The following is a 22,895-nucleotide window of genomic DNA, read 5'->3' as shown; positions in this document are numbered from 1 at the left end:
CAGGCCCAGCCACTCTCAGGCCCCACCCTTCCCATGCCCAGCCGCTCTCAGACCCCACCCTTCTCAGGCCTCGCCGCTCTCTTTTTTGTTGCATCATCTTAGTGACAGCTGATGTTACTTGTAGGTAGGTATGTGTTACTTGTAGGTAGGCTTTGGAAAGTGTCAAATAACTCTGTCAAATAAATGAATCTAAAGGTAAACATAATAAATCATACAAATCAGAAAAATGTGGATCCTTCAGTATTACCAGAAATGATTGATAAAATTACCATTAGTTCATGTTTGTTTTGTTTTTTTTCCAACGTTAACATGAATCAATATATGGCTTTAGTGACATTTCCATGTAAATTTCACTGCACACTACGGGCGCAGGGCAAGGAAGAGTCAATCCTCCTCACATGATACCTTGATTAAGTATTTTTTGTGTATACAGGTATTTTTCCCAGGGACAACATCAAATACTGAGATTTATGAGTGATAGGGGAAAGGTGGCATACACTGGACAGGGTGAGAGACTGGGGGTGTCATAAAGTATGCAAGTATATTTAAACAATTTAAACAGTATTGGCGCACAGGAACACTTAAGGAGCAGCATTTCCAAGTATGCAAACCTTAGGATTAACTTTGGTTAAACTGCAATACACAGACATACAAACACGGTATTATATCTAACCGTGTTTGTATAGTCATAGAAGACAATAAAATGTGATCATTAAGAAATTTAAAAATGCCCTTGATATTTGAAGTGGACAACACAAATATCAGTAAATTCTGTAAAACAAATCAAGCTAATTGCTCTGATGAACACACTACTAATGAACAGTGAAATCACTGTGTAACAAAGTGCAAAACATTGGCCATTGAAGTCATGACGCAGAAGGCACTTGGTGAGGAGATGATTGATTCCCCTTGGCTGGGAAGCTCAGGAGTACTGCTGCGTGAAGCGCAGGTGAAACTCCTTCAGCTTATTCAGTAGGATCTTCAGCTTCTCAGTGGGAGGCAAGATGGTCATTCTGGAAAGAGACATCTTCTTTAATTGGAAAAGTGCTGTGCATCAGTTACATGTATATACACACGCATGTCGGGAAAGCATATCTTTATGGGGACCGCTCATTCATTTCTATGGGAAAAATGCTAACGCATGGTCCCCATAAGGGAAAAAAATGGGTATTCATCACGTTGTGGGGATATTGACACCCATAAGGTAAGGTATACCCGCTCACACACACACACACACACACACACACATTAGGTAACTTCTGGGGACTCTGCATTCATTTCTATGGGAATTACCCTAATCCCAACTATAATAACCCTAACCCCTACCCAGCCCTAACCTTAACCATAAGTAACACAATACACTCATGGGAGTATTACAGTATGCTGGGCCTTTGCAGGACAGCAGTTGAACTCCCAAACCTAGACATATCCACTGAGCTACTTTGAGATACTGAGACTGAGATAAATGACAATAAATATCAGAATAAAAGCCTAAAACTGAAATATGCTGCTTGCATAAGTATTCAGACCCAACACTTTAGGTACTTGTAGCACCACCTTTTCACAATGACAGCTTGCTGTCTGTTGGAGCAGGTGTTGGAGCAGGTGTTTACCAGCTTGACATTGGTTGGGAGTGAAATTCATCCACTTCTCTCAACAGATTTCCACAAGCTCATGCAAGTTTCTTGGACAGCATGTGACGATTGCAGTTTTCAATGCATGCCACTGATTCTGATGGGATTAAGGATGGCTCTGACTGGGCCGCTCTCGGACATTCAGCTACTTGCTGAGCACTTCCGTGTTGCTTTGGTTCTCTGCTTAGGATAACTGTCATTCTGAAAGTCGAACATCCTATTGAGCTTCTGTCTTGAGTCCCCTTGCAGTTTATCATTGTATTTTTCCGTCACCCATCAATTCTTCAATTCTGAACAGTCCCTGCTAATGTGAAGCACCTCTAGAGGATATTTTTGCTGCTGGCAGACTTGAGTGGGCACTTACCTTTTCCCACATCTTAACTTTGGTGCTGTCTAGCAAATGCCAAATGAGCTGAATGCTTTTAAGTAAGGCTTTCTGACTTGACACCCTCCCATATAGGCCAGTGTGATGCAGACTTCTTGGTATAGATGGATATTTACTCCAATCTGGCACCAAACTGAGAGGCTTTTCCAGAGAGGCTGTATGGCTCTCAGCTTCCCTCAGAGGTCTCTTTCTTGTCTGAATGGTGAATTTTGAGGGATGGCCTTTTATAGACAGTGTCTTGGTGGATTGATGGACCTAGTTATTGATTACTGAGCCAACAATACTCACTGAGATATCCTTCTCTATGCTTATTGTACTCATAGTACTCACTGAGATATCCTTCTCTATGCTTATTGTACTTACAGTACTCACTGAGATATCCTTCTCTATGCTTATTGTACTCATAGTACTCACTGAGATATCCTTCTCTATGCTTATTGTACTCACAGTACTCACTGAGATATCCTTCTCTATGCTTATTGTACTCACAGTACTCACTGAGATATCCTTCTCTATGCTTATTGTACTCACAGTACTCACTGAGATATCCTTCTCTATGCTTATTGTACTCATAGTACTCACTGAGATATCCTTCTCTATGCTTATTGTACTCACAGTACTCACTGAGATATCCTTCTCTATGCTTTCATCTCCAACTTCTTTAGGATGATTTTTGGTCTACTTTTTCATATTTTCCTTTAGATTCAGTGCTTGAAAGACAGTATCTGGATATGCCAGGATTTTTTCGCTGGTACACAAGCACTGGCCAGTGGTAAGGTGAATAAGTCTCCTTGTTATTTCAGTTTTATTTCTGCACCTACAACTACCAGAGCATCTAAATACTCATGCAAGCAGCATATTTGAGTTTTAGCATGTTTTAGCATCTCCCTTTGCAATAAATGCTGAATAGTAAATGTACATTTGCAGGAAGTGAATACATTTCTATGGCACTATATACACTGAAAGTTCACCACTCTGTCAGTCAGGCATGCTGGAGGGCACCTGAAGTGGTAGGTCCCTTCTTTCTGACCGAATCCGCTTCCAGGGACTACACAGATGCCTGTTTCCTCCAGCAGGTTCATGCAGTAGAACATATCTGGGGCTTGACCTTTCTCCTAAAGGTATATGAGATCAAATAAGAACACCCACCATCAGTATTATAAAAGCATCATTGTGCCCACCTACCTCATTATAACTATAGACAACAATGATTGTTCTGGAATAGCAAATGTATAAAATGTGTGGCCTCTCTGTACAAAAGAATTAAGGGTGCGGTATTAATTGGAAAGTATTAATAGCTTAATTTGTGGTGCTTTTACATTCTGGAGTCACGTCAGTGTCTCTAACTAAAAAGTGACTAAAATCCAAGCAGGCATTCTGATACGAGGCCACAATATGGCTAAACAGGTCAAACAATGTAAAAGCGTGTTATTATTTCCATGCCCTAAATTTAAGCGAGAACCTATTACAAACACATATGGGGAAATGTCACGTGTGCAGTGCACTGACCTTGGCTTTCTGAACGGCACGCTCTGGGATAGTGATCCGCGGAAAGGAGTACATGGCTCCCTGTACGGGGTTACACTGAATCCCCGGCACCGTGTTGAGGATCTCCTCCGTCAGCCTGGCCCTCTCCGCCAGCGTGTTGAGAGTAGCAGACTTCTCCTGCGGGTGGGGAAGATGCACCAGGTGAACACCAGCAACACTGCCATCTGTTAATTGGCTGTTAAACATTACTCATTATCGGGCTGACTGGTTCGGCTAGTTAGAGTAGGCACACTGTAGCACTTCAGCAAAATACCGAGCTGTACATATGAATGACATAAAAAACAACATTTGTATGAATGTTTAATTTATTGAAGTGATGTGTTTATCCAATGTGAAGTACAATCAAGAACGACGGGTCAGTAGTGGTGGAAATTTCAGGTCCAGAAAGTAAAAATCCAGACCAGGATTTTGTTTCAACCAACCAATTGAGTATGAAGAGTCACTGTCACAGAGTACTCAACTGGTTGGTTGAAACAAAATCATGGTCTGGATTTATATTTTCTGGACCTGAAATTTCCTCCGCTGTGGGTCAGCCAGTGTCTGGAGCAATTTGGGTTAAAGGTGCAGTAGTGAAATCACTCAGCTACTTGTAGGATTTGAACAAGCAAAAGTATGATGACGAGCGCAGCATCCTATCTCACCGAATCGCACACCGCCCCTCGATAACGTAACTAATGCAATTCAATAATTATACTTCCTACGATGCTGACCTTAATGAAAGTGGAGTGAGATGGATCTCCAGGCTGGGGGGTGTTTGCCACCAGGTCCATCATGACCTGCCCGGGAACAGGGGGGCAGAGGCGCACTGACACCAGCTTGGTCAGCTGGGCCTTCACCTCAGCATCCATGTTGATCACCTCCATATATCCTCCCCGGAAACCACACCTGTGGAAAACGGACGTGAAATTCTGCCATAGGCTTCTCTCAGTGCCCCACGCCATCATTCAGATTCGCCCAAAACCTCAAAACATCTTAGACCTCGCATAGGCATATGGGATATGATGGAGATGTATGGCGTTCAAGATCACTTTCTGTCTTACAGTTATTAATTATTACATTGTATCCATATGACATGCCATTGCTCCATTTCATACATATTGACAGTTAATTGATAACACAAATTAATCCATAAATAAGTTGTAAAGTGTGATTTAGGCAGTGCACCGTCGGACAAAGCAAATGTACCGTAGCTGAATTGCTTGATTACGTGTCACTGATTGGTTATCTTCATCTTCTACCAAAGCAAATAGCCAATCGTAGTCAATATTCAAAAAAAACAATCAAAGGAGCGGAGACATTACATGTGCAGACGTGAGTGCGTAGATAGGGTCCAGCGAACGCGAGCGCTTAGAGAGGATGGGTTTCCACGCGCGTGGTTTGACTTTGGCACTAATTTAACGCCGAGCGAGCGAGAGAGTGCTGTGCAAACGCGAGAGCGTAGAGATTATGGGTTTTATACGCGTGAGTTTTGGCACTAATTTAACGCCATAGAGATGGACCTGTCTGTGTATGCACTGTATGTGTATCTGTTAATTTCAGCGCAAATCTGTGTCTGAGGCTGTTTGTGAAAGTACATGCGAGGCCTATTTGTGAGTATGTGTGTTGCACATGTTGCATTATAGGATCTAGGTTTCCCCACAATATGATAAAAACCGGTGACTTTTTACTTTCTGGGGACATTTTTTTGGTCCCAACAAGGATAACCTAACTAATCAGTGAATGCAAAAAAAAAAAAAACTAAAAATGCCAATTATCTTGAATTTTGTTTGGTTACTTTTGGCTAAGGTTAGGGCCGGGCAGGGGTTAAGGTAATCATCGGGCAGATTAAGGTTATGCCCATAGAAATGAATGGAGAGTCCCTTCAAAGATATGAATACATGGACTGTGTAGGCTGATCTCTGTGTGTATGTGTGTGTCTGTGACGGCTGCTCTGTATGTGTGTGTACATGCGTCTCTGTAGGCTGATCTCTGTGTGTAGTGCCATGTCCCCTTGCCTGTCACTCACTCTCCCATGTAGCATTTGGAGGTTGAGTGGTAGGAGACCAGCTCCAGCGTGTCTGAGTACTGCGGCCCCATCTCAAACAGCACCTTCTTGAAAGAGTGAAACTGGCAGCCGTCGGCATAGACGTTGTCCTGGTACACCTGGGAGGGTGAGAGGAAATGGGTGAGAAAGGGCTAGAGAGAGGAGAGGCTGTAAAGGTGGGAGGGGAGCCAAACGTCGAGGAAGAGGCAGCGGGGGAAGCAGAGGAGGCTCGGACGCCGGCCAGTTCCGCGTGTCACGTTACCTCATCGGCCATCAGGAAAAGCCGCTCCTGCGCAGCAAATCTGATCACTTCCTCAATGCACTCCCTGCTCTGGACCTGACCTATCACAGATCAGAGATGCAATCTCAAAGGGGCAAAGAAGACCTAAACCATGATTTAATAAAATTACAAACTTTTCTTTCAGTTGATATTCTATATTTCAGATTCATGTAGTCAACAAGTAAACAACACGTTTCATCCACTAAGACCAAGGCTACATACCCCTCAGTTATTAATTTAAATTTTATTTACTTCAGTTTGCTTTAAAGGGTCAAACAATCTCTGGAGCAATTGGGGTAAAGGGTCTTGCATTCAGAGCTTGTGAAAACGCAGCGTCGGTAAGCTTTACACTGATTTTTTTACATATACTTGTTGACCGTGAAAAGAAACAATCATTAAAATTGTAAAGCTTTTTAAGTTTTGTTTCCTACAGAGTAAGAATGATTTAGCATAATGTATTAGTGATCTGCATTCAGCGGATGTTATTGTGGGGGACCCACTGAGGGGTGAATTGGATGAGATGGTGCGGTAAGATGGCAGACAGACCTGGTAGAGCCAAAGAGACAGTCAGCAAGTACTGGGAGCATTTGGCAGAGGCCCCTTTGAGGAAGATCTTAAACTCACCTCTCTGGCAGAACTTCTCTTGCAATCCCAAGGATGTTAGAGACATTGAATCTGAGTAGGTCATGTTCTGTGCATCCATTGCCATGGCAACTATACAGAGCTGTGGCTATAAGGTTGTTAGTGCCTTTCACTGTGGCAATCCCCCAATCTGGTGGTGGACATCAGCAGTAAAGGGAGTCGTGAGGCAGAAGAAGGCCTTCTGAGTTTGGGACTCTGGAGGCAGTAGATCAAGCAGAGTGCAGATTTAGTATTTGTGGAAGCAAAAACTTGGGTATGTGAACAGTTCAGTGAGGCCATGGAAAATTACTTTCAGATGACTTTGAAGAATTTTGGAAAGCAGTTAGATGATTCAGGACGGGGAGGCAGAGCTTTGCCCAAGATGTTTATAGCAGGTATGGAGTGCTGTTGACATCAACAGGTGATGTAGTCAGTTGGTGGAAGGAGCACTTTGAGGACCTCCTGAATCTTAGTGATACGCCTTCCTTGGAGGTTGCAGAGTCAGAGGACTCGCTCATCACAAGGGCATAGGTCACTGTCAAAAACTCTTCAATGGTAAGGCTCAGGGATTGGATGAGATTTGCCTTGAGTTCAAGATTCAAGATTCAAGAGATGTTCATAGTCAGCTCATCAATACACATAGATGCACCCTGGATGAAATATCTCCATTATAAATATAACATCTCTGGATCAAATTTAAGTTAGCGTGGACTTTGGTAGCTCTGTATGTCTTCCCTGACGACAAAGGGACAAACAGACTGTCCTGGGTGGGTTGGGTCCTTGTTGATGTCGGTAGCCTTCTTGTGCAGGTGGTTTGCAAACGCCGTGTCCAAATTTTTTTTGCCACCCAGGCCAGGTCTTCTCTGTTTTTGGAGGTGCAGCTAACATATCACACCGTGGCACAGTAGAAGAGGATGATCTTTGCGGTGTCGTGATAAAAGTTTACCAGGAACTGAGGGAGGAGTCCGGCTTGTTCGAGTTTCCTTAAGATGAGTCTGTATAGCCTTCTACACCAGGTGAGAGGTGTTACAGGGCTAGGTTAGGTCCTTGGTGTGAACTCCCAGGAGTCTAATGTTGTTGACCCTCTCTACCTCTTCACCACTGATATGGAGAGGGGAATGGATGGTCTATCTGGCTCTCCAGAAGTACTATGACATACTAACATTTACACATTAATTCGACAAAATATACTGCCCGGCCATAAAAAAAAGTCTTCACTTGAATTTTTCGTCGGACTGCCTTTAGCTTTGATTATGGCGCACATTTGTTATGGCATTGTTTCCACAAGCTTATGCAACATCTCACCCTTTATTTTCATCCAGATTTGCATTAATTTCTCACCGAGATCCTGTATTGACAAGTGAACCACTCCATAAAGCCTCCTTCAGCACATCCCAAAGCCCTTCGATGGGGTTAAGGTCACAATTCTGTGGTGACCAAGTCATACGTGAAAATGATTCCACATGCTCCCTGAACCACTCTTTGACAATTCGAACCCAATGAATCTTGGCATTCTTCTCCTGGAATATGCCCATGCCAACAGGGAAGAAAAAAAATCCATTGATGATGGTTGGAGGTGTAACCTGGTCATTCAGTAGATTCAGGTACTCAGCTGACTTTACTTTATTGGTGTATAATGGTGCCGAGCTGTAATAATGATCCAGTCATTGGCTCTTAAGTATTTGCTGATATAAATTCAAATGGTGACCTTTTTTTGGTCAGACAGTTTACTTCACATACTACATTTACACATAAATGCTACATATTGTACAGCATAAAGTGCAAAAGGGACACAAGTAGACAAGATATGGCTCTGGATGTTGTTTGGCTGTCTCAGCTGACATTCTTCTTCAACACTGCATGGAAGTCGGGGACAGTGCCTCTGGATTGACAGAATATGGACTAGAGAGTGTTTCCAACTTCACGAATCACACTCATCAGCCTCCCTGGGAAGTTCTATGCCAGAGTACTGGACAGGAGGGTCCATCTGTTGGTCACATCTTGGATCCAGGAGGATCAATGCGGATATCATCTTTGTCATGGAACACTGGACCAGCTTTTTACCCTCACAAGGATACTGGGAGGTTCATGGAAGTTTGCCCAACCAGCCTATGTGTGTTTTGTGGACTTTGAAAAGGCATATGACCATGACCCATGGAAGGTCCTGCGTAGGGTGCTTTGGGAGTATGGGGTCCCTGGTTGGCTGCTATGAGCCATTTGGTCACTGTACAACTGGAGTGAAAGCTTGGCTCGTATTGCCAGCAGTCAAGTTAAACTCAACCAATTCATAACTTTTACAGACAAAATTTCTAAGTGCAGCCAAGGCGCGGAGAGTCTCCAGTTCAGTGACCTCAGGATTGCATCATTGCTTTTTGCAGATGATGTGGTCCTGTTGGCCTCATCAAGCTGTGACCTCCAGCATGCACTTGTGTGTGTGGAGCGGTCGGGATGAGGATCAGCACCTCCAAGACTGAGGCCATGGTAATCAAATTGAAAAGTCTGGACTGTCTCCTTCAGGATGGAGATGAGTCATTGTCTCAAGCAGAGGAGTTTAATTAAAATAATGCAGCATTAGCAGTTATATGGACATTGTGCCAGTCTGTTGTGGTAAACAGAGAGCTGAGTCAGAAGGCGAAGCTACCGACTTACTGGTCAATCTACATTCTTACCATCACCTATGGTGAAATGTTCAGGGTAGTGACCGAAAGAATGCGATCACATATACAAGGAGTGGAAATTCCTTCTCAGATCATCTGAGCTCGGTTAGGGCAAAGATCTCAGAAATCTGGGACTGGCACAAAGTAGAGCCACTGTTCTTCCAAATTGGTTCAGACACCTGTGTCTCCTGGATGACTCCCTGGAGAGATGCTTTGGTCATGTCCAATCAGGAGGAGATCCTAGGGCAGACCTAGAACATGGTGGAGAGACTACATCGCTCAGCTGGCCTGGGAACTTTGTGTTATTTCCCTGGGAACGAGCTGGACGAGGCGGCTGAGGAGAGGGAACTACTCTACTCAGACTGCTGCCCCCGTGACCTAGACTCAGATAAGTGGTGGAGAATGGACTGGTGGATGCGCTGAATGATACAGTTAGTGATGCTAGAGGAAGGGTGACACAGTGCGGGTGGAGGAATACCTGTGGGATTGCCAGGGTTGATGATGCAGAGGACACGGGGGTTGCAGTGCTTGCGGGCAGCCTCCAGAGAGCGGCGCAGCTCGCTGACGTCCAGGCTCCAGCATCGCTCCTCGTTCAGGTAGTAGTCGACCTGGACGGCACCCAGCTCTGCCAGTGCCGCTGAGTAGAGAGGGTACTGGGGGATGGGGATCATCACACCTGTGCGGCTCATGCCCTCGCCGCACATCAACAGCTTCAGGGTGGTCTGCCAGTGGGAGGTGGGGGGGAGGGGGGCTTTTATCAGCAGTAATCAACCGGCACAAAATCATTTGAATGTTCTGCATTGTTGGACTACAGGGTTCCTTAAACAATAAATAACGAGCCATCAGTTTGAAAAACAGGCAGAAAGCCCAAGATTATAGCGCAAGGAAATCTACGCACACATCACACCGACAGGGTAAGAGGAGGTGAAGAGATAAGTTCATCATACCACGATGGCGTCGCTGGCTCCTGTGGATAGGTAGATGTTGTCGGGGTTGGAGGGGATGCCATTGTCTCGCTTCTCGATGTAACGTGCAACGTCCTGCCGCACATATTCAATACCCTGACTGGCACTGTAGGCCCCTGAGAGGGTGATCAGATCATCCGTGTCAGGCAGGACACTTTGAGCTAGGACACGATTTTTAAACTACCATTTCAAATAAAAAGGACCTGGATTTCACTTAAGCACCAAGATCTTGCTGTGTGCTGATTGGTCAGTCTCCTATAATCATGCATGTCACTAATGTTAATGTGAAACAGCTGGATGAGTCTTTCAATCAAGGAAACAGACCAGTCAAAGCACAAGAATAACTGAACTATGTAGCCGAGCACAGGAGCGTTTCAGTTTGAAAGTAGTTTGTAAAACCTGAAGTAGCTCAAAGTGCCCTCCCTGAAAGGTACCTCGTTTCCACCAACATGGAGTCGGTGCTGGTGCTGGGCCGGTTCTCGCTTGGTACTTTTTGAGAACATGCCCACATTTCGACTAGTTTAAAAAAAATACAGAAATAACAATACAGTAAAGGTCTATATGAATTTCCTTTTTTGAATTTATTTTTATCTGTTTTGGATTTTAATTTTTTATAAGCTGCCGGACCGAAAAAAAAAAAAAGCTTTAAGGAGACAAAAGTCTCAGTTTTCAGAGTATGACTCATTGCCCTCTGTCTCTATTGCCTGTATCCACTTTTGTCTCTTTAAAGGCTGCATGTCTCCCCAGTCTGTGTGTGTGAGTTTTTTTACTGCTGTCCTTTTAAGGATCCACAATAAAAATGTCTGCTAAAAATTTAACTTTACTGTCCAACTCATGATCTTTTCCCCACTCGAGCGCCACAAAATTTTATCTATTCAACCTGCAACATGTTTAGAACTTATTATTAAATCTGGAAAGATGATCAATCTTTTGCCTTCCACAGAATTAAACAAAAAACACGACGTGAATAAGATCTGGCAAGTTGTTTTATTTCCAGCACAAGCAATATTAGACAAGACTATATTGGTTATGGACTGAATTTTCTGGCTATGTGGAACACTTGGACACGATAACCAGTCCCACTTCTGATTTTTCAAATATTCACTTTTATTGCACATGAATAGGGTCCATTGTGTAATCTGTTATTGCACATGAGAAAAGATTCTTAGTGTGTGGAAGAGTTTGTAAGTTTCAGTTCTTACAGGTAGTTTGTTTTATAATTGCTGATTCCGATTGGCTGGAGGCTTCACATCTGGGACACAGGTAGAGTAAGGCTGGAAAATCAGCAGTGCTCAGACCTTGAGGACCGTGATATAAATAGCCCTGGTTTAGTCCCAAGAAAACCAGCAAATTACAACTGGAGTATTTTGCTGAATTTTATGCTAACTTGCTGTTGTTACGCTTGTCAGTGGGGGACGGCAGGAAGAGGAAAGGTGTGGGGCAGGTTTGCACGGGATGATCCCTACTTCCTGTGTAAGGCTGTAATGAAACGCACATTCGTTGTGTGTCTCGTAGTGTATCTCATTTTCGGTTCAGAATGTGCAATGAAATGAATGGATGCATTTCTTCAAATAGGTTGGTGGTGTTGCCAACAGACACAAAGCAGTGCTGACAAATCACTTGTTTTTGCTCAGTATCATCTCTGTGGAATCCAAAATATTTCCATGCAGCAGATGACAGATCTTCTATGGTGACCAGTTCGCTTTTCTCCTTCTCACTCATAACACACAATATTGATATTAATATTGCACATTGAATAGGCCTCATCTCTGCATTTTATGCACCTCGCTGCTATATGTAAAAGAATTTCCCAGTGGATCAATAAAATAAATGGAATGCAGATTATTTTAGTCTAAGTCACCCTACCCTGATTTGCAGTTTCCTTTACTTAATTCTTTAAGATACAATATACCAATGACACCTCACTGGCATGTCATCTCCCCAGTGACACCTCACTGGCATGTCATCTCCCCAGTGACACCTCACTGGCATTTCATCTCCCCAGTGACACCTCATGTCATGTCATGTTAGCGTGGGTACGAACCAGATACGGCTCTCATACTTTTTTTCGTGGTACTATTTGGGTATGGCTCGGTTCTTGGTGGCAGTGGAAAAGCCTTACAACTAAAACAATTCTATTATAGCAATTTACTTATCTTCCGACTTTTTCCATTTGAATTTTCATAAAACGTTTCAGATAGCAGTTAACTGTAAATCTATTATGTTTATGTTAAATTACTATCAAGCACTGGTATAATGGGAAAGGTGCCTTACAAACAAAACCGAATTGCATTGAATCAACTCATGAAACGTTACACATTATCAGGTTGACCTTATAAGCTAGGAAACATAAACATTTTACACATACATAACCCTAACTCTCCTGAAAATAAACCAACGTCACATGAGACTTTGACCTGCACTTTAAACTTAAACGGGAAAACTGAAGGGAGGTGTTGAGTCACTGTTCTGCTGAATAATACATAGCTACTAATTTTTCAGTTGCTACTTTTTATATTTCATAGCTACATAGCTCTCTCACCTATACTACCCCCTCCACAGGACTGAAGAATCGTTTTTGCCCGATTTTTGGCGTCCTCTGGAAACTGGGAGCTGTTTAAGAGTTCTGGATAGGCGCACAGTGCCATGACCTAGCAAAGAAATAAAAAGAAAACCATAAAAAGCAGAACATGTATTGATTGCATTGCTGATTGAGGACTGCAGCTGAGAGGAATAAGCAGACCTGTCGGAAGAAGGTGATTGGTTGCTGGCCCATGGCATGTGCGTCACCAATGTTTGCCTTGATGACTTCAGTGAAGGGCTTCTTTGCACCCTAAAAGTGAAGGCAAGAAGAGCTGTGACATTCCGTGGCATTACTCCAAATCTGTCACCCATTATTTGATTACGGCCATTAAGTAATCTGGCCCAAATTACTCTTGGAAAATTACCCCAGCCTAATAGCTCACAGGCAGGTCAGAAGGTCAACTGTGTTTCCAGATGAACAAGTAAAATAACAGGCCCAGACTGTATCGCTACTTGACAAAACATTCTTATGTTTTTATACCATCTGTGCTGTCCACAATACTCCTTTAACTTTATCTGTGAAAAATGCAATAGATTAATTTAAACTGCATTCATTGCAAAGATTATGATATTAATTTGGCCTCAGCTGTTATAAAACCTCACTGATAATACAGTAACATTGGGGCTATAATTCTGTGTCCTGTCCGTCATTTAGCCCCGCCCACTTTCCCTCACTGCCGAAACGGATGTGAATGAACTCGCATGCAGGTTCAGTAACAACCGCTAAATTACATCACTATCACATATTATTGCTGTTATCATGCACCACTGACGATCTTTAAACTCCTTATGTTAAATCAGGGTGAGCGAGACAGATCCTTGGCCAGGTTGGACGCGTCGCCCCCTGCACTTTCATTCTGCGGCAGTCGGGGCTGCAGTTCTCCCTTTTTGTCCTGTTTAACGTCAAAATAACACCATGTGTCACTTCTGCTGCCCTATTTATCAAGTAGAGGAAGGAAATCGGCAACAGCTGTTTCTATTTTCCATCTCTTATGAAACAGACACATAAAATGAGTGCGACGTGGCCATGTCACTCCCCAAAGTGCAGATTCGGTATGTCCTCTATGTGATGTAACTTCTTTGAAATCAGAATTTGCAAAATGATACTCATTGACAGATGATACTGTACAATATCCAGTTACTACACATTGTTTATCTTTAACATTAAATATGTCTCAGCGCTGTTCTTGGGTATGGATGTTTATCAGATGTATAGCACTTAGGCAATCAAAGAGAATGAGGTTTAAATGTTTGTGTGTTAACTTTACATTTTAAAACCTCCCCTGAAGTCACCCCAGTATTTGCAGTAACCATCCGATACACCAGTGTGTACTCTGACTGCAGCACTATCGCACCATGTTTGGCAAACAAATAACTCATTGAGTGATTTAACTAATTACGTTAATCAATGAATCAATTAATCTAACAAGATATCAGTAACTTTTTGGCAAGCAGAAGAAATACTTGTTAATCTTTATTGTGTCCCTGTTAATCTCTAATGATAAATTTTGTTTTTTTTTTTATCTCCGAGCAAATATACACTTGCTACCCAGAAAAACAGCTTTAAACATTTTCTTTGACTTCTAAGACTTTTCCACAGTACTAAATATATAGAAATATTATTGTTAAACTATATTATAGGCTTCTGCTGTTGGATTAACTCATAAATAATCTTGTTTTTTTTTTTTTTTTTTTTTTTTTTTTTTAAAAAGAATATGATATTGAAATATGAATGTTTTATAGTATTGATCTGATATTGACATTGAGGTCCCACTGCTGGTATCAGCATCAGAGTCAATATTTTGGTATCGATCCAACTCTAACATGCAGTTTAGCTAGACAGTAAGCAGGTTCACACGGCCGGTGGTTCAGGAACTGGAATTGAGCTTTTAATGTTTCTACTTTAAATGCCGGGATCCCAGTTCTGATAACTACGTCAATGATGTAATAGGTGTAAGAGGAGGAACATTCCCTGCCTCATGTTCCCTGTTGGGACAGTAACTCTAGCTGTGTTTTTTTCCCCTAATGAAATAATAGGGACGTCCTAGTGAGCGTGATCATGCGACTGCCTGGTTAACATTCATTAAGCCACGGCCTGTCTGGGTCCAGAAGCATGAAATAAAAGCCTGGCTTTTTCCTGCTGTGAGGGCGAATCACACAGCCTGTTATATCAGAAAACCAAACAGTTTGATGATTATATATATATACTGTATCCTCCTGAGACCCAAGGAAAAAAGTGTCCTTCAATTGTAGGTTATTTGTCTTTGGAGGAAATAAGACATCTTACGATTAAATTTTTTCAAATTTATTTTTATTTTTAATTTCGCAGCATGTCCTCTTTAGTGCACAACAGGAATAAATATGTTTCCTAACTTCAGTGAAAAACTAAATGCAAAAATACAATGTCCACTACAATGGACATAAATGAATAGGTCGGGTCTCAGGAGGATATACTGTATATATGCTGAAGACAAACAAATCTGTTAACCAATCGGTATATAGTATGAGATCACTGCCTCCCTAAGTCAATCAATATATGGTACCAGGACTCTGTTTCCTCTGCATTGTTTCCGGAGAGCCGGTGCATGGCACCAGGTTACTGTCTTCTCACTGGCTGGCTAGCATTTTACGTTCCCTTTCTTCCCTTGTTCATCGGTGACAGATTCAATTGTCCTCTGCTGTTTACGTAGCATGTTGATGTCTTACATGCAGCAGAATGGCTGAGGGTCTGGCCTCTTCCACTCGCACAGCGGTCACCCTGGAATGTATGGGGTACGATGCCATGTGAATCATCCTGTTTGTATATAAAACACTTGTGTTCGTTCGGAGACTGCTAGCTTCATGTCACTTTTTCATGCTGCTGCTTAGCATGGAATGCTAGCAATATAAGGATAGCCTATTGGACTATTATCAGGCCCAAACGCAGGGATGGATAAGAAGCACGGTTCATGTTAACGTGTTCTAATTTAGCAGAAGCTTTTATTCAAAGTGATGGACAACTGAGATAGGAGGGTCAGGCAGTCCCTGGAGCAACTGTTCTTATACCCTGTTCAGTTTACAGCTGAACAATGGCTAAATCTTTCCCATCTTATATCCTGTTCACTTAATATGTGAACAGACACTTTGGCCCTAAAACGCTGCTCAGGACTTTCCCACAGTGGTGGGAGTAGATCCCTGATATGCCTTCATAATGCATTATAATGGTCGGCATAAGAATTAAGGATAGCAGGTATCTATAGTGCGTTATAGACGAGAGCTTCATAAAGCATTCATAATGCATAATAAACATGGCTATAATGTTTTATGCCTTTTGATAAGTATTTATAGCCATGTTTTTTATGCTTTATGAATGCATTATAATGTGTAATGAATGTGTAGATTCTTGTAGACGTGGCATTCCTAGAAAAGTGTTGCCAAAAATGTTAAATTAACAATATGTAGGTTATAAAATACATAACAAATATATGGTAAATGGGTTTTGGTTTGTCGTCCCTGGTTGAACTCAGCGCAAACTCACATGGTAAAGGGTAAGACAGCATTCTAAGATCAGTCACGAGTGAAGCTGAAATGTTCAGAGATTCCTGGTTTGCATACGAATACTTATAGCATGTTAATAGGTAAAGCAAATAAAAAGTTCATCCACATTCTTACGTCCACATTCTTATTTCCCTAAGAGTTGCAGGAATGTTTCTTGATGATGGAAAGGTAATGTACAACACAAGTGTAATTGTCTTTCATACAAAGCATAATATTTTTTAAATAGTGATATCTGGAGGCAGTATGGAATATCCTGTTAGTACGTTTAGTTTTATCAAAAGTACATGTGTATCAGAATTGATGACCAGTTCATCAAACAATAGTTGTGACAAGTAATTCATAGTTATGGTAATTCGTAAATTAGTGCCATGAATGTTTGTAGCTCACCAAAAAATCTCTGCCTCAAAAACATGATCGATGTCTACAGAGCACATCAATTGGGCTGCCGCCAAAATATCATTCATTTTCAACCAATCAAGTAAAGCAGAGAAGTGGACACCCCCATGCAAAGACATTAGGACTTTGCTCTAATGGGGACAAGATGGGTGTGTTTGACATGCAAACACTAAAGTTCAAGGGTACAAAGCCTAAGCTTAGAGGTTTTCAACTCCTGCACATTCTTACTTTGGAAAAGTTCCGACACAGCAGCCTTCCTGACCACTGACCAAAAGCAATTTCACCTAAATTCAGCTTCTCTCTCGTCCCCTATTGCTGTGTTACACAAGAGACCCAATGGACAATTGAGCTCCTTCTCTATTGTTAGTCTGGTAAAGGGAGAATTGAGCTGGTGTGAATGGAACTGGTCTTTGTGCTGGTGAGGCTTCAGAGGGATTCATAAGTCCGCAGGCTGTAATAGTGGGCTGACGGCAGTCCAGGCTCAATAAGTAAATCCTACACATTTACACAAGAACCTGTTTTCCATCTGTATTGTATGACATAAATGATACAATCCATATACACTTCACCTTAGGCTTCATAATCTGGTAAAGGCAAAAATGTGGAGCGGGATGAGGTTTCATTACCTAAGGATGTGTTTGCTGTACAGCTTATTTGTAAGACGCATTATTGTCCACAAAATGAATAAGATGGAACTAAATCAACAAGCTATCAGTCAGGCATGCAGCTAGATATGCGACTCAGCATGTATAGATAGGTTTTATGTGCTCTTCATTATTTTTCAAACAATTTTTATACATTTTAACTGTTATTGTATTTTTTTAAGTGAACAGAACTTCAGGGATCTCCGAAGCACCTACCCAGTATTACAGTAGGTTGGGAGGGGGCCTGAATGCTATCACAAGAAATTCACATAACAGAATGCAGGAGGACACAGAGGTAGAACATGCAAAGTCCTCACACACGCACACACACACACGCACACACGTGCGAATGTATATGTACACTTGTGATCATTACCATAATTTACTTCCTTCATGCCCAGCTCATTCCCATCTCTGTAATCAGAAATAAACCTTCCTCACATGTTATGCCACCAGCTTGTTTCCTCTCCCATTGTTGCTAATGTTCTCACAATGATCCCGCTGTTCTCTGCTGGACACACAGACTCTCCCTCTCTTTTTATGCTTATTTCTATTACTGTTATCTTTCTCTGTACTGCTCCCCTCCTCCACACCAATGTATAAACAATATTAGTAACAGGAGATAGCATGACTTGTAATATTAGTACATGAGCGAATATGGGATGCCCACGATGAGAGGCTTAAACCACAGAGGCTCTTTCATACATTATACATCTTGCAATACCCTCAGCTTTCAGTTGACTTTCATACTAGCATGAAATGCATAAACAAAACAGCGATGTGATTTCTGAAAATGACAAAACATTAAACAACAGCCATCACTGTGGTACTTCAGTTCAAGGTGAGGTCTCACTTTCTTTGTGGAAAATTCTGTGTGAAAGCCTTTTGTCCTTGCCACGTAACATGAGCAAATAGAAAACGCAGGTATCGTGTTTAACTTTGCGTAGTGAAATGGGAAGAGTTCTAAATGGGAGAGGCTACGTGCAGCCAATCCCGGTATATTTACTTAACTCTTTTGCCATGTTATGCAATGTTGAGCAGAAGCCTGCTGGGGAGGAACCACCCCCATCTTCAATATTAACTCACTCATTAGGCAGGACATGCGTTCCATTCCTATGGACAATGACAAATCCATAATCACTCACAGATATCAGATATTTAAATATTAAAATCAGTCAAAGATGGCTCACTTTTGCGAAATTTCTAGGGCTTCTTGAATATTTCGCCCAGACTTGTCACTTCCTTCTCCCTCCCAGCTAAAACTGTCACATTTCGACAGCTTCAGCGTTTCATCACAAGAGCAAAAACCCCTTCCTGTTTGATCATTACAACACAGGCACATCACTGTGGTTCAGTCAACCCAAAATTTCTGGAACTCAGCAAAAGTGACCAACTCACTGTCTTCCGGAGTAGTTTTGTTCCCTGTAATGAATGCTGCTCAGGTGTTTTTTGTGAATGGATCGATACAAAGGTGTTTTGTATAACGTTGGTGCGGAAAGTAATATTTTGGCAGGGTTCCATGATTTATGAAAACTAGCCCCCTACCCTCCACCCCAGATTAACGGGAGGGGGGATATGGGATTTCACATATACCTCCTTTCCATACCCCAGAACAGGTAAGTCTATAGATGATTCTGGATTCAGATTTTGCATCCAATTACAGTTCACCTTTGGTATTACGGTGGATTGACACCCAGAACAGCCCAGTCATCTTTGCTATTAAGCCGTCTTCCAACCAGTACAGGGTACAGGGCATTTAAAATGTTTTTTAAAGTTATCAGAAACATTTTTTCTAAAGGAATTTGTATATTAAATAGAAAGGCATTTTGTCCTGTCTAGGGAAATATCCTGTGTAGGTGAAGATCAATAAACAACTAATTAATGCTTCGTCAGATGTATTTTTTTTCTATGCTAGTCAAGTTTTAACTGTTGAAATAAGCTGCTGTTTAGGTAGCCAGTCTTTTGATTACTGAACCGGAAGAAGATTTGATGCATGACATTTCCATTCTCATTATATTACAATTTCTTATGAAGTTAAAGATTAATATTTCTATCTGGTATGGTATGTCAGAAGAGCTAATCAAGCGAATAAAGTTCTCCTATTACAAAATCACGTTTCTGCCCGAGAGGTCAGTATCAAAAACTAAGAAGAACATATGGCAAGTTCAGAATAGGTTACAGATTACTGCTGAACACTGTAAAATATTGGAATCTCCATTGAATTAAAGAGACTCTGCTGTCAAACAGTAACTCATACTAACCACAGTTTAATGTGTGACGCAATCATCCGGCGTTCTAAAGTCAAAAAGTTGCTTCCCTCATCAAAAGTTTGTCTGAGGTTAGCGTGACTCTTATTCTCACTCCAGAATGTCAGGCTTTGCAGCAGAAGACAGCATTTGAGGCGGTAAGAAAAGGACAGAAACGTGGAACATCTTGGCTCTTGACTCCTGCAGTTGTGCGTTAGAACTTTGGAACATACATAGCTTTGGGCTACTGTGCGACAATGGGCCAGGGCCTGCAGTATAATTATATAATTAATATTTGAATTTCTTCAAATGAGAATTCTGTTCTATCATAAAAATTCAAAAGTCCTTTTAAGAGACGTTTCACAGCTTTAATACACAGATATGCTAGAGAAAGGTAATGGTGTTGGGGAGGAATGTCACACAGCCTGGGTGCTCAGAGTTCCTCCTTAATGAGGTTTACTGGGGGGAATAAAATTCTGTGGACCTGGTGCAACGACTCATAGTTGATAAAGTGGTAAAAGCAGTGGAGCACGTGACCTTCAGACTCATAATGGAACAAGAAACAACCATGATGGAGCAGAAGGCCAGCTTGCAGTCACCTTGAAATTAGCCCTGCAAAGTGTGTAGCAATTCAAGCGAAGAGTGTTGTCTTCTGAAGAAGCCCACAATATGCACAAAATGACCAAAATTGATATCCATCTCCTGTACTGCTTCCAAGACACTAACATAGGTTTTGCCAACCTAAGCACAAGAATCAAACAAGACACAACTGTTTATGTGGCTCTTGCTACACAACTCATTAGTATCACAAGACAACTTGTGATTGACGATGCAACTTTTACTTGCTTATAGTACTTACACTATTCTATATACTATATACTATATACAAGGAGGGTGGTGACCGTAGTATCAATCCGGAATTCTTTACAACACTATAGCAGTCAAACAAATGTAACCAAATAACTCTTACTATACCGACAGAGATATGATTATACATTAGACCCAAAGTCAACATCATTTTTCAATAATCGTAAGTGTTACGGTGTATGTTTAGCCAATTTTGTGAGATAGGAATGTTCTTGGGTTAGCCCTTTTGTAAAACTCACACATAAAATTAGAATCAAGATTTACCCCTTTCCCAGGTCCAGACATCCCATTAGTCATGAATCCATTGCTGTTGACATTTTTGTACACACTGTGGTTTTAAAACACCGTGAAATGGAAGGAACGTTTAAAGGAAGCATTAAAAATAACCCATATGAATGTGTTCATCCTTGTAACTTACCAGCAGAAGGACACTACACTACAGAAGCAGTTATATATCATAAATAGAGCGACTGACAATTACCTGAATGGCACCTAAACAGACCCATTTCTATATATCAGCCCACATACAGCATGTCGGCGTAACCCTGCATCGTGACTTTCCCCACCGCGCTTTCCATATTTGGTGAGAGTTTTGCAAAAGCCCCAGACAACATGCCAAGGCCAGCAGACGACACACAAAAAGTTTAGTAACTCACAAATGCATAAGATATTTGTAGAGTGCTGGTCAGGGGGATGCCAGGCGTGTTTACAGCAGCCTCTGGCGTGGTATCTTGCAGTGATTTTTGTATTTTGCACTAAAGTGTACTAAAATCAGAAATGCTTTATTTCGCTCACCGAAAAAGTTTACGCGGTTTTTCCATATCGCTGGGGGCCGTGCCCCTGATCCCCGCGATGTGGAAGGGACGACTGTACTTTTTGAGGATGACACAGGTGGATTCAATTCCTGCCCCCAGCTCTGTTTACATAGGTTTTGCACATTCTTCCTCCTTACCTGTGTGCTTGTGTGTTTTACCTGGACACCTCCCCAGGGGGGCCAAATCTCACGCATCTGCCGTGACACACACACTTTCGGACTCTCTCACTCATGCCAGAAGTTTTACAGCAAATTTATATTATTCCAATATAAACCTAATATTAGCTGCATCAAAACCATTGGGGTAGTTTGCAAATCCTACAGACCATTTGTAAGGTAATAAAACTGTAACATGCATGTAAATGCGTCTGCCTATGTGTACAGACTTAGAAACTGAAAATCTCACTCCAGCAAGCTGACCAGAGTTGGCAACCTTGCCTCCCATAGACAAATTGATGTTTCTAAATTGCCCACGGTAAGTGCCATGCAATATCCAATGAGCTCTCCAGCCTGGCACTTACTGGCATGGGTCATGCTGGATTTTTGAAACTTTTTTTTTTTCAATAAAATAAAAAATAAACATTCGTTAGTCTTATGACTAACCTGTTCTCATACCAAAATCCTGTAATAGTTCAAACCCGGATTTATATCAACCATATCCATATGCACTTTTTCATTGGCGGGAATTATCAGGATTTAATAAATAAACAGTCAAATGAAGATCAGTACCTCCTTCAGCTCCTTCTCGATCTGCACCGCCCGTTGCACAATGGGACCCCTCACGGCATATTCAACCCTCTTAATTCGTGGGTTCATCGTGTCTAAGGTGAGCACCTTCCCCCGGCGGGACGCCACGCCGTTCTCGGACATCTTACAGCTGATCGATCGGCGTGTCGCGGACAGCCACCAAGGAGCCCTGCCAAAGGAGAGTGACAGCGGAGCTGGGACCGGCATCGCGGGCACGCGGAGTGGCCGGCGGCGCGCAACAGAGTGCAGGGTCCTGCACAGCCCCCCAGGAGCAACAGTCCACGCTTCTCTGAACGAAAACATTAATACTGCCAAGTGACTTTAACTATTAACTTGGCTCCTGCTTGTTTAGCATTAAAATGCCGCCAGCTGTGCATGAGGTGTAAGTGTCCAGCCGGCGCTTCAGTAAGCACACCTTCATGAACTGTCTTTCGTTGTGTAACTATCTTTATCCAAAAAAGCTAAACAGACCTTTGTACCTTACCATGCAGATTTCACAAGATGCCCGCCAAGAGTTATTTTCATTTACTTGATAGTCATTATCTGTCTGTTTTTATTATGCAATATTACTTTCCGCTACAATGCATTTTTACACTCACACTTTTCCGCTCTGCCTGTACAGCTGAAGGTTACTACATACCCAGAAATATTGAAGATTGATCTTCAGACTTAGCAGAAGACAGATACGGACAGTAGGAAAAGAGTACAAATGTATACCTCTGCTCGGTTCCTCGAAAAAAATGACACTATTCATGAAGGTGGAGACTATAGACTCGTTTATGGTGCTGAAGGATGATGACTCCTCCTCTTTGGATGTCGGCCACCGCAAAGAGCTGTTTGCCCAGCAAGAAGCGTGAGATTGAGGGCAGGAGACCTGTACCTGCGGTTTGGACAAAGGCAGAGGAAGCAATGTGCAGGTCATTGTTCGAAGTGATTACTCTATCAAGG

The 22,895-nt window shown here is 42.1% G+C and overlaps 1 protein-coding gene across 3 annotated transcripts; it reads right to left on the bottom strand.

Annotated features, from left to right (window-relative positions):
- Positions 1–449: 449 nt before the first annotated feature.
- On the bottom strand, positions 450–22,795 carry gpt (glutamic--pyruvic transaminase). 3 transcript variants are annotated; one of them, XM_023796101.2, is made up of 12 exons: positions 22,665–22,795; positions 21,930–22,116; positions 12,857–12,946; positions 12,656–12,764; positions 10,096–10,229; positions 9,627–9,870; positions 5,853–5,932; positions 5,573–5,709; positions 4,278–4,452; positions 3,529–3,684; positions 3,022–3,134; positions 450–1,013 (listed from the first exon to the last, which is right to left on the bottom strand). In XM_023796101.2, exons 2-12 carry the CDS (start codon positions 22,068–22,070, stop codon positions 923–925), a joined length of 1,470 nt encoding a protein of 489 aa, XP_023651869.1. In that variant the 5' UTR covers positions 22,071–22,116; positions 22,665–22,795; the 3' UTR covers positions 450–922. The 3 variants fall into 3 exon arrangements, with proteins under 3 accessions (XP_023651869.1, XP_023651868.1, XP_023651867.1); XM_023796100.2 differs by having other exon boundaries at positions 22,588–22,718; XM_023796099.2 differs by lacking the exon at positions 22,665–22,795 and having other exon boundaries at positions 21,930–22,367.
- Positions 22,796–22,895: the final 100 nt, after the last annotated feature.

The sequence above is a fragment of the Paramormyrops kingsleyae genome, chromosome 4, assembly GCF_048594095.1.
Source record: "Paramormyrops kingsleyae isolate MSU_618 chromosome 4, PKINGS_0.4, whole genome shotgun sequence".
Lineage (NCBI taxonomy): Eukaryota > Metazoa > Chordata > Actinopteri > Osteoglossiformes > Mormyridae > Paramormyrops > Paramormyrops kingsleyae.
Note: the sequence above shows the minus strand (reverse complement) of the source record. Positions and strands in the feature narration are given on the sequence as shown.